We start from the raw sequence: 12,379 nt of genomic DNA, 5'->3' as shown, positions 1-12,379 counted from the left end.
CGGACCCCCGCTTTTCCCCAATTCGTAGCCCAGGCCGACGCACACCGCTCCCACGGCCGCCCCTCCTCGGCGACCACAGACCGTGACGCTGACCAAGGGGCCGGACTCCACCAGTCCCTGCTCTCAGCTCAGGCCAGAGCCCACCTAACGCGTGGACGGTCGGCTTCGGCGCGCCTGGAGGACCCCGCCGTGGAGCGCCCGGCGCCGGGAAGGCCAAGGGCCTAGGCACGACCCCCACCCCCGGGGTGGCTGACCCCAGCGGAGTCCCGCGGCCGCCCGCGAGCTCGGGCGTGCTCGGGCGCGCTCCGCGCAGGCAGCGCCCAGGGCGCCCCGACTCCCGGCATGCCGCGCGCGGGGTCCTCGCGCCCCGCTGTGGCCGCAGCCGCCGCGGTGGCCCGGGGAGGCGGAGGGGCCGGGAGGCCAGGAGGAGCCGTCGGGGCTGCCGAGCCGGCGTCCGCGCTGTCCGCGCCCTGGTCGGGGCTGTCGGGGGCTCCCCGCGGGCCGCCGCTCGCAGCGGAGATGCCGCTCTTCGCGTCCAACCCCTTCGACCAGGATGTCGGTGAGTGCTCGGCCGCCGCTCGGTACCCGCGGGCCTGGAGCCCGGGCCGGCCGCCCGCGCCCCGAGGCGCCTTCCTGAGGGCCCGGGGCCGGCCGGGGTGTGGGCCGCAGACGCCCGTGCCAGCGCGCACCTGGGCGAGCCCCGCGCGGCCCCGGTCCCCTTTGGAATGGGGCTGGACGAGGCGGCGCCTGGTCACGGTTGGAACCTCGGCAGTCTCGGACACCGAGCGGAGGACCTGAGCCGCTGGGATGCCTGTCTTAGGCCCGGGCTGGACGAATTCAGCGTGGCGGAAGACCTTGCCTCTGGAAAGGCGTTTGAAATGCTCGTGGTGCTCTGCATCACTGCTGTTAGGTGCTCATCATAGCAGTGCAGCCAGTAATTACAGGAGTTGGAGTGTCCGAGAGAATCTTGGGGTGATGTGAGTGCACTTAGGAACTGCTTTGGCACACTGGCATGAGAGCAAGCCAAGTATCATGGTACCGTGTCCTATTTCCTTAGGGCAGAATTTAATCATTGCTGTAGTAGAGGAGCTTAATTATAACTTTATGGAATTATTTTATATGTCTTTATGTATTTTAGTTTTGAAAAGTGGGGGTTGAATTTTACTCTTAACTCTTCCCTACATCATGTCACAGAAGCTTAGTGGTTTGGGGTAACGCTAAAGAAGGGCTCAGTTCTATCACCGCCACTTAGTAACTCGGTGAAATCATGGGCACGTTGCTTAGGCTCTTTGACATCAGTGTTTTCATCTTTAAGATGAGGGAAAAACACATTGTTCTGTTCTGTGATTAAAGGGTGTGTTATGTATAGAAGGTCTGTTACATTACATTGAGAGTGGGGACTTAAATAATAGCTTTTTTATTCCAGCTTAAATCGATGTCCTGAATCTTAGCAGTGGATGGAACTTTGGCAATCAGCAGTAATACTTAAGAAATAAATATTAACTGGAAAATTGGATTTAATTTAATAAGCGCTTAGCACACATTATTTACAGGACGCAGTGCTAATCGCATAAGAGTGATAAGACATGGTTGCTGCTCTCAGGCAGTTTACGACTTACTGTATTACTCTGTAGGGCAAATAAGGAAAATAAAACTATTTCTTAATAACTGCCTTATCTGTTTCCAGCTCCTTTATCTACTTTTCAAGGGTCTATCAAATCTAACTACCCACTGCCCACTTTTATATCCTCCTGACTTGAGTGCATGTTCCTGTTGGATTCAGATAAATTTCCTACTAACAAATTTGTTCCTAGCCTGCACTGCCTGTTCAAACACAGGCTCATTCATGCTTTTGTGCTTTTTGCTTCTATTATTTCTTCTACCTTTCTTCATATCCTTGTGTTTTAAGGCCAACTCAGAATCCAACTTGTTATATTTGAATCATTTCCTGATTACTTTAGCCTGGGGTTTCTCAACAGTGACACACTGACATTTTGGACCAGGTAATTCTTTGTTGTGGGGCCTTGGCCTGTGCATTGTAGTACGTTTAGCAGCATCCTTTGCCTCTATCCATTAGATACCAGTGGTGACCCCCCCACACCTCCCCTCCCACTTCCACCTGCAGTCGTGATAGAAAAAAAGTCTCTAGGTGTTGCCAGTTGTCCCCTGGGAGGACAGAATAGCCCTCAGTTGAGAACTGCAGGTCTAGCCCACTGTAATTTCCACCCTTTTCCAAAATCCTGCGACACCTTTTATTGTTTAGCATTAAAGGGAGTTATATACTATTATATTTTTGAATTATTTCAATGGTTGCCATAAAGTGTATGTTTAATAAATGTTTGTTAAATGGAGAATATGTTAGTTGAGTTTGCTAGACAGTAAACTTCTTGAGGGTAAGAATATTGTTTTTCTCCAGAAAAGCTTTTTAAAGTTACTCATGGATCTCTTATTATGATCCATGTATTGAAATATCATGAGAAGTTAGTCTAGCTAAGATGAGCTTTCAGGGTCCTTGGACAGAGTAAAATGTAAAATCTTTTACTAGTATTGCACATAGAATACAGTACATAGAACATATTTGACAATATTCCTTCTCACTTTGTCTGCCAGTATGTCAGTGATATCAAACAACTCCCAGTAACTCATTTGATATAGGTATTAATCACTTAACATTTGTATATAGTTGTAGTTTTTCAAAATTAATTATCCTCAGCTTTATTTATACATTGAAACTGTGAATCAGAAATGCACTAACTGATTTATGTGACATAACATTTCATATAAAGCGGCAAAAGGCAGGCAGTAACTTTCTCACTAAAAAAATGCCTAAACATGTTACAAGAAGGTGAGCTCTGTGGGGAGGGGGCACTGCCACGTCCTTACCTGTAGATCAGTGTCTAGCACTAGTAAACAGTCAGTATTTAGGGAATAAATGACTCATTTTGAATATTATATTTCTTGAGATAATTCAACCTTTGAATTATACGGATAACTTATTCCATCAAGCTCCTACTTCAGTGTCCCTAGTGACTCCCTCTTGCCGAATCCAAAGGACAATTCTTTCTTGGTCTCTCAGTGCTCTTCTTTGATATATTTATTTGCTTGACTTCCAGGACACCAAACTTCTGATTTTCTGTATAGCTACTTTTTCTTTTTCCTTTTTGTGACTCCAAATGTTGGAAGCCCTGGGGATCTGTTACAGAACACTTCTCCTCCTCCTACATTTTTGGAATCTTTGGAGGCATACTAGCTTAGCATTAAGAATTTGAACCTTGTAGCCACAGTGTCTGGATTCAGATCCCAGGTTTGCTGCTTACCAGCAGTGTAACTGTGGGCTAGTTGCTTAGATACTCTGTACCTCGATTTTCTTAGCTTCACTATGGGATATAGGGATAATAAAAGTTCTTACTTAATAGAGTTAAGAGGGCTAAAGTGAGTTAATGTTTGTAAAGCATTTAGGACAATTTCTATGCTTTTTATTTATAAAATAAGATAAAAAAACCACCACCACCATTGAATCCTTAGCTTTAAATACTGTGTGTTTTCTGGTGACTCTTGAATTTTTGATCTTAGTCTCAGCCTTGTGCCTGAGCTCCAGACTTAGGTTTCTATCTGCTCAGCAACCCCGCTTGGATATATGATAGGTATATAAAAACAAACGTCAAAAACCCAATTGTTAGTTTCTTTCCCCAACCCTGCCTTCCTTCAGCCTCACCCATCCCAGCAGATAGCACCATTATTGTGCCATCACTCTCTTCTCATGTCTAGGAGTCACCCCCGATTTTCTCTTTCCCCCACACTCTGTCTGTCCCATCAGCAAGGCCTTTGGCTGTGCTTTAAAGATGGCGCTAAAACCCTGCCACTCCTCCACTTCAGCCACTTGCCATGCTTCTGGCTGGCGTCTCTTTCTTAAAGGCAGGGGCCTCCTGGTGGGTTTCTTTCCTACCACTCTCACCCTACAGCCAGTTCTCCTCTACAGAGGCCAGTGATCCGTTAAAAATGTTGGATAATGCCACTTGCTCAGACCCTCCAGTAGCTTCCCATCAGTTTACAAGGAAATGTAAATTCCTTATTGTGGCCACAATCAGGCCGGTTGCCCTGCCCCAGTGCTGGGGACTCTGTTCAAAAGTCACTTTCTGATAGAGGCTTTCCGCATTTACTTTTCATAAAAGTATCTACTTTTACCTCCACATTCTCTTTCCGTGTTGTATTTAATTTTTCTTCATAGCACATAACTGACATTGACCGATTGCCTACTATGTCGAATGTAAACTCCATAGGATGAGAACTTTTCATTTCTCTCCCTAGTACTTAGGAACAATGCCTGGTATATAGTAAGCACTCAATAAATAATTATTGAATAATGAATTATTGACATTTTTCAGGATCTTCAGTCTTGTATTTCTGTTTGGTGTTCTGTTGTCACCTAAAAATCAATCTGCCTGAAAATTTAAATTGTCTTTGCCAGTCTGGTTCTTCTCTCATTATTTGGTAATATAATATTCTAGTTATCTTGACTTGAAACCTTAAATCATCCTCCTGCCTCTGCTAGATATGTCTTTGTGGGTTTTTGTTTTTGTAAAAATAATAGTGCATTTGGATGCCTACTCAGACTGCTTTGGATGAATCCATATCCCATAGACTCGGGCCTGTTTTAAGTCTGTTTTGCTTAATTCAGTGAGTATTAGAACCCACAGCCAGACCAGTCTTCCTTAGTGTTCATGTTATGTTATTCTCCTGCAGGCTTGAGTGGTGGAAGGACCTTGGACCTTGCCAGCACTTACTATTAGTAAGCGGGCAAAATGTGTGTACCTACAGAACCCCTCTGAGTTAGCTTTCTACCTCTAAATAGAGATAAAAATACCCGCCTTATGGGGTTGCTATGAGGATTACTTGTAAAATCACAGGACATTCTAACTCTGCTGGAGTTGAGTAGGCCTCAAGTACTTCATATTCATCATGTTCAAAATCATGTGCAAGCTTTTCTTCTCAAGTATGTTTTTCTCTTGTGTCCTGTTTTCAGATGTCTGGGACCTCAGCGTACATAGTTGCCCAGTCCAGATCCTGGGAATCATGTTAACTCCTAGTTGTGAGTCTCTGTGTTCCAGAATACAGATGGATTGTGTCTCCTGTGTGCTAGGCCCTCAAGGATTCTGATGTCTCTGTGGCCTGCATGCTCCATCTTCCTCACAGCCCTTGGATCCTTCCCGTCCGCCCTAGAGCCCTCCCACCCTTTCTGTTCACTGCAGCTGCTAGTGCAGGTCTTTCTCTCTGCTCTCTTAGATTAGTACATTTCTCCCTGCTTCCAGTCCTGCTCACTTTCTAGGCTGCTGACAATATTTCTAAAATGTAAATGTAATCCTATGGCTGTTGTGGGTAGGGTATTTCAGCTTCCACATTAACATGAATGTTCTGTGTTTGGATCTTTTTGCCTCTCCAGCCTCACCTTCCCCCACTTTACTCAAGGCACACTTCCCTGCTGATTGGGCTTGTGCCCCTGTTCTTTCCAGGTGTGACTCCTCCCCTTGTCCCCCTCCTCTTCGTTTGTCCTTATTAGGGTTGTTAAAGTGCTGCTGTACGTGAAGCAGTACCTGCATATAGGAAACAGTGGATAGCATTTAGCTCCTCTTAAAATAATGGGTAGAAATAGATTTGGTACCTTTGGATCCTAGGGTTTAAAATGAGTTATTGTCAAAATTTTAGGTTGTGTAAATATTACTAAAGTAATAATAAAAACCCATGGTCTCTACAACACAAAAAATCCTATTGTTAACCATGGACGTAATGTAACTGTAATAGTACAATTATAATGACATTCTTTCATTAATAGTAACGTATACCCCACTAATACAAGGTGTTAATAATGGGGGCAGGGGGTGGGGTGTGGGAACTGTGTTTTCTGCATGATTGTTCTGTAAACCTATAACTTCTTTAATTTTAAAAACAAAAACAGCAACATCAGGAATGCTCAGGAGAGAAGTTTGAAGTCTGAGTCTCGGTGTGTTAAAGTGTGGTGCCTGCTGATTACTGAGAAGCGGGACTCTCATTCCTCCTGCCTCGCCTGCCCTGCAAGCTGTGCTTGCTGGTGCTCTCAGGCGGTCACTTCTGCTTTGTGCTGTCTCTGTGTGCTGCTGTGGGGTCCTTCCCTGCTGCCTTCCCTTTCTGGATAGCAGAGTTTCCAATTGCTGTTCTTTGCAGCAGTTATGGTGTCCAGTAATCAGGAAATTTTGATGAGACATTTTTGAAGAATCTATTCCCATAATCTCAAAAGGAGAATAATGGCTTTAGAACTTGCTTTCCCTTCTGGACATTTTTGAGGAACTGTTATGTCTCCAAGCTGACCAGATAACAATCCCTTCCATACAGGAACGTGGTAGGTAGTCATCCTGCCACCATTTCTCACCTTCTTGAATTTGAGAAAATCAAGAGCCACTGTCTATCAGGGAAAAGTTCTCCAATGAAGTGAAACTGCTGTGAAACTCAATTGAGGCTTTGCATATGATTTGCTGGATACTGCTGCACAAATTACACAATCTCCTTTATTTGAGAATTAGCGTAAGGAGAATCTGGGAATAAAATGAGATCATTATGAAGTTTTCAATTCTTTGGAAGCAAGTGTTATTTTTTGTTAGTTGCTTTTCCCTTTTCCACGAACCCTATTTTTCTCTTAGAAAATAAGTTCTGACTTCATTTGCTATTCACAAAACCATCTAGAACTGTTCTTAGTAGTTGTGTTGGTTTCCTGGCTATTAAAACAAATACCATACAATGGGTTGGCTTTAACAAAGGGGATTTATTGGCTTGTGGTTTTGAACCTAGAAGAAGTCCCAAATCAAGGTGTCATCGAGGTGATGCTTTCTCCCAGAAGACTGCAGCATCCTGAAACTAACTGCCAATGACCCTTGGCAGTGCACATGGCAGCATCTTTTCCTTTCTCTTCCAGGTTCCCTTGACTTCCAACTTCTGACTGTTCTCTGTGGCTTCTCTTTCCATCTTCAATTTTCTTTGCTTGTAAGGACTTCAGCTGTATTGGATTAAGGCCCACCCTCCTAGAGTTTGGATGCACCTCAGCTGACATCTTCCAAGATCCTATTTACAAGTGGGTTCATACCCACAGAACTAGGTGTGGGATCTGAACATGCCTTTTGTGGGGAACATGATTCCGTCCCCATCAGTGGTTTATGTTCTTCTGATTTTAAAAATATAATTGAAAAGAATTTTGCTACTACTTTGTTGCTCTTGAGGCAGCATCGATAAATGATGTGAGCAATTTTGTAGTTCCTAATTGTATTGCATTTCTGGTGTATATTCAAGCTTGTGTTAGATGCTGATCCTTTTTGTGTGTTGGAAGGTAAAGAAGGTAGTGTATAAATGTTTAGCATAATAGCTGTTAAGGGCTCCACCAGATACTCCTGGATATGTCATTAATTCAGGAACTGTGAGACCATCCTTAATTATGACAATAACTTATACTTGATCAGATAGAGACCTTGCATTTTTACTTAATTATTAATTTTTAATTTTTAATAAGTTCACCTATATTTTTAAATAAGATGATAGGTTTTAAGATTTATTTTCTTCTTAAAAAAAATGCACTGTGGTATTTCAAAAAATGGTGGTTTGACTACCAGTCAATAAAGATGATGAATTATTTATTTAAATGCTCTACCAGATCAAAATAATAACTTGCTTTTCTTTTCCAAAGTGAAGTAAATGTTAGACCTGGGGGTCTTGTTAAGATGACTCGCTCAATCTTCTTGAGCTTCAGAGGGCTTGGGGGCCTATGGGGCAGGACTATTTGCTTTGGATTTTCTTTGCGTATAGTTTCTTCTTAAGAAGAAACCTCAAGAGGGTTTCTGCATTGAAAAGTGAAGTTTGAGAACCATTGCACTAGAGACTTGGTACCTTAAAAGTCATTTCTTAAAAGTTATTTCTGTGACTTTTATGGATTCGTGTTGTGGACGCATGATTACATTTAGTGTTTATTGAGCCATTAGGCTGAGAGCATGGATAGTGAAAGAATTACCCAAAGTATTATTTTCAAAGTGATTTACAATGTAATATGGAAATTGGAACAATCACAGGTAAATTTGAGTTAGTTCTCCCCTTGACATTCCCCCAAGCTAGAATAAAATTGGACAGTGTTCAACATCTGCTTTCTAAGTAATTCATTTAGTTTCCAGAGTAGTGTTTCTCATTATATTGTCCTCCTTTCCCTCTTCCAAATCATTCTTATATGTTAACAATGGATGAATTTTTCTTAAAAGTCTAGCTCTTCTCAGATTATTCCCTTGTGCAAGATCCTTTCTTGGCTTTCTGATATTTCTTGAATTAATACAAACATCTCACTGGGTAATTTAGGTTTTAGTATGTGTCTATACTGTTTGCCAATCTTTCACAAAGTAGTATGCATTTCAGCCAGCCTAGCTTCATTATATTTCTCTTTCTGTTTTTCATAACTTTACTCTTGATTTTAATCACTTAAATAGAAACAGAAGAGTAGTTCATTATTAATCCTGTTCTCTTCTGTTTTAGTTTTGTTCTTTTTTTAAAGATTTATTTTTATTAATTTATTTCCCTCCTCCCCCCCATTGTTTGGGCTTGCTGTCTGCTCTCTGTGTCCACTTGGCTGTGTGCTCTCTGTGTCTGCTTGTCTTCTCTTTAGGAGGCACCGGGAACCAAACCTGAGACCTCTCATGTGGGAGAGAGTTGTTAAATTGCTTGAATCACCTCAGCTCCCTGCTTTGTTGTGTCTCTCATTTGTGTTTCCTCTTTGTGTCTTCTTGTTGCATCATCTTCTTGTGTCTGCTCGCTGTCTTGCTCGTTTTCTCCAGGAGGCACTGGGAACCAAACCGAAACCTCCCACATCCACTTCCCTGTCTTAGTTTTAAAACATAGGAAGAGGCCTTTTTTGATACTTCTCTCCCACTTAGGTTTTTTTTATCTTTCTTTCAGCTTGCTTAGGGCTTTCCATTGTTTCTGTAACACTTTTTCTATCTTACATTTAGGTGGTTTCGTCAGCTGTTTTCATCTCTTTTAAATTGTAAGCTACTTTGCATAGGACTTGGCACAGAATTGAAGTTCATTCCATTTTGTTGAATATATGCCCAAATTTTAGAATTTCCTGCAAATAAGTCACCAAGATCACAAATGTTTTTGATATTTGTATTAATTTTTCCACAGAAAAATGAGAATAACCTGTTTTTGTTATCTTCCATGTTAGAAGATTACGGGTGGCTAGGCAGAGGCACCCTTCGCCCCGCATTGACTGTCACCTGCTGCCACCTGCTTAGATGCTTACCCTCACTCTGCAGTGGCTGTGATGGACTGGTCAGTAAGGCTCTATTGCTTAGGGCTGTGATGTGGGTCAGGTGCTGTCAGCCTGCGAGGAATTGGGATAGAGGTGGCCACATGCCATTCCTGCTTTTATGCTGGCCGTGCCAGTCTCCACCTCTCAGTAGTAATGCCAGAATGGGAAACCAGTGTTCTCTCTTGATCCAGGCAGCAGGGCACTGGGGGAGTGGCAGAACAGGCATTTCATGATCATATCCTTGAGACTAACCTTTGCAGATTAGATTCCTGGTATGGGTTTTCCCTCTTCCCCTACCCCACCCCCCCAAGTCCATCTCAGATCTTGGTGACATCATTGCTCACTTTTCTTTGGGTTGCAGTACTCCAGTCAGTACTGGCCATCCTTCTCTTTTGGCAGCTGTTGTCTCGGAAGATATACAAGTTAGTGTTTTTTTTCCCCCTATAAAAGTTCTGTTTCTTAGAAGTTGCTTTCTTCAGTTTTGTTTTTTCTATGCTTTCTTTGTTTCCCTTTATCTTCTTTGTTAGAATATCTACTCAGCTGAATATCCTTGATGACTACTGGAGAAATAAAAAGCAGACTGGAAGCTCTGCTCTTGTGGTTGGGCCTTGCTGACTTCGAGCTTTGTTATAGGTTGGTCTGGTGTCCACTTACTGTGGACCCTCTCTTTGCCACTTCCCCATCTTCAGGCTTTCCTCTTTGGCTGCCTGGAGTTCCCAGAGGAAAGTCTTCTAATCTTCCCCCGAGGGTGAAGATCTGAGTGGGGATGGGGAGTGAAGGAGTGGGGACATGTCGGTTTCCGGGAGGGCTGGTGTTGGGGGACCCCAAGATAACCTCCAGGTTTGATAATTTACCAGGAGTGCTCCCAGGACGAAACATATGGTTGTACTCACAACTCCAGCTTATTACAGTGAAAGGATGAAAGTACACTCAGTAAAGGGAAAAGGTGCAAGGCAGACCAGGCCTGCGTGTCCAGTTGAGTCACACAGATGCTCTTCATTCCCCCAGCCAAAAGGGAATGACAGTACGTGTGCCAGCTAGGAAAGACCATTGGAGACTCGTGGCCCAGGGCTTTACTAGCACTCTCTGCCTGGCATGTCCCCAACTTCAGCTTCCAGGAGGAAAGCAGGTGTTCAGCATATACCACATGGTTTGCACAAGCAGTTTGGGCATAGTGAGCCACTCTGGTCAGATCTGGGAATGGTGGAAAGCTTCCCCAAATCAATGTTCCCTGATGCCAGTCAAGGACTGGCCTTCCAAGCAGAGCTGTCTGAAAACAGCCAGGCCTGCAGTGGGAGCTGCTTTCTGCACCGCAGGTGTCAGCCTTCTCAGAGGCGCTTAGTCCCTTTGTTGTTGGTATCCATGTGCCACTTGTGTCTGATGTCCATCCTCAGAAACAAAAGTTGATTTTTGCTCAGGGTGGGGAGCTGTGGTTGCTAGCTGCCTTGCCAAGGGAAGGTGCCATGGGCACCTGTCTGCATCTCAGACAACTTTTACCCAGCTCTAAAGCTAAATCCTCTTTTCTCATTACCCCATGTCTTTCTGCTACCTTTTCTTGAGGATTTTGGAATTCAGTGGGTAAAACAGATTGTTTTTGCATTTTCACTACTAATATGTAATTTACCCTCCTTAGGTCTTCTTAGCTGGTTATCTTATGTCCATCTGGTCATACAGCTTTCAGGATATTGTTGCTGATATTTCCTCTCATGTTTCCTTGTTGTGTCCCCCCCCACATGGTTCCCTTGTTTGCTCATTTAAAAACATTTATTTATTGAAGTACACATTCATACATAAACATACGTAAACAATAATAAGTGTATAGTAATAGTTGTGAACTTATAAAACAAACATAACATCATGTAGGGTTCTCATATCTCACTTTGCCTTGCATTGTTGTGAAATATTTTTTAACTAGTGATTAAAGATCACCCTCAAAATATTACTGAGAACTAAAGTATCTTACATTTGGTATATTTTCCCCCTAACCCAGCCTATTATTATTATTAGTACTGTATCATTTATACATGAACATGCATAAACAGTATTGTGTAATAAAAGTTGTGAACTTGCAAAACGCACATGCATATCATCATACAGGGGTCCCATATATCAGCCCACCACCAGCACTGTTGTGAGACATTTGTTACAAATTATGAAAGAAGGGAAGCGGACTTGGCCCAGTGGATAGGGCGTCCGTCTACCACATGGGAGGTCCATGGTTTAAATCCTGGGCCTCCTTGACCCATGTGCAGCTGGCCCACACGCAGTGCTGATGCGTGCAAGGAGTGCCGTGCCATACAGGGGTGTCGCCCACATAGGGGAACCCCACGCGCAAGGAGTGCGCCCCGAAAGGAGAGCTGCACAGTGCGAAAGAGAGTGCAGCCTGCCCAGGAATGGCGCTACGCACACGGAGAGCTGACGCAGCAAGATGACACAACAAAAAAGAGACACAGATTCCCGTGCCACTGACAACAACAGACAACAACAGAAGCAGACAAAGAAAAACACGCAGCAGATAGACACAGAGAACAGACAACTGGGGTGTGGGGGGGAAGGGGAGAGAAATAATAATAAAATAAAACAAATTATGAAAGAATGTTGTTAAACTCTTACTACTAAATATCTTACATTTGGTGTATTTTCCCCCAACCCACCCTGCTATTAATTTTTAAATATATTTTTATGACAGAAGTTGTGAACTTACAACTTCATCTCCAGGTGGGAGTAGATATATAAATATTTTTGTAAAAATAAAGATCAATGACTTATTTTTTATAATAAAAATGACTGAAGCGTGAAAGGGGAAAATAATTGTAATGGGTAATAAAGGCAACTTCCCTCCCCCCACCCCTTTTTTTTGAGCAGTTGGGGGTTTACAGAAAAATCATGAATAAAATAAACACAGCGTTCCCCTGTGCCACCTTATTGTTAATACCTTGTATTCGTGTGGTATATTTGTTACAATTGATGAAAACACATTTTTATAATTGTGCTTTTATAATTGTATAGTCCATAGTTCTCCTTAAGGTTATAATTCTACATATCGTACAGTTGTACATGGTTTACCTT

The 12,379-nt window shown here is 43.1% G+C and overlaps 1 protein-coding gene across 4 annotated transcripts in view; it reads left to right on the top strand.

The window, feature by feature from the left end:
• The first annotated feature begins 392 nt into the window (after positions 1-392).
• STAM (signal transducing adaptor molecule) overlaps positions 393-12,379 on the top strand; it is a 91,861-nt gene continuing 79,874 nt past the window's right edge. For 2 of the 4 annotated variants that reach the window (XM_058297902.1, XM_004465071.5), the window contains exon 1: positions 393-559. In XM_058297902.1, coding sequence (XP_058153885.1) covers positions 520-559 — 40 coding nt within the window. In that variant the 5' untranslated portion in view covers positions 393-519. The remainder of the gene's footprint in view (positions 560-12,379) is intronic. The other 2 variants (XM_071215505.1, XM_071215506.1) reach the window with 1 other exon arrangement.

Source organism: Dasypus novemcinctus, chromosome 5 (assembly GCF_030445035.2).
Source record: "Dasypus novemcinctus isolate mDasNov1 chromosome 5, mDasNov1.1.hap2, whole genome shotgun sequence".
Taxonomy (NCBI): Eukaryota; Metazoa; Chordata; class Mammalia; order Cingulata; family Dasypodidae; genus Dasypus; species Dasypus novemcinctus.
Note: the sequence above shows the minus strand (reverse complement) of the source record. Positions and strands in the feature narration are given on the sequence as shown.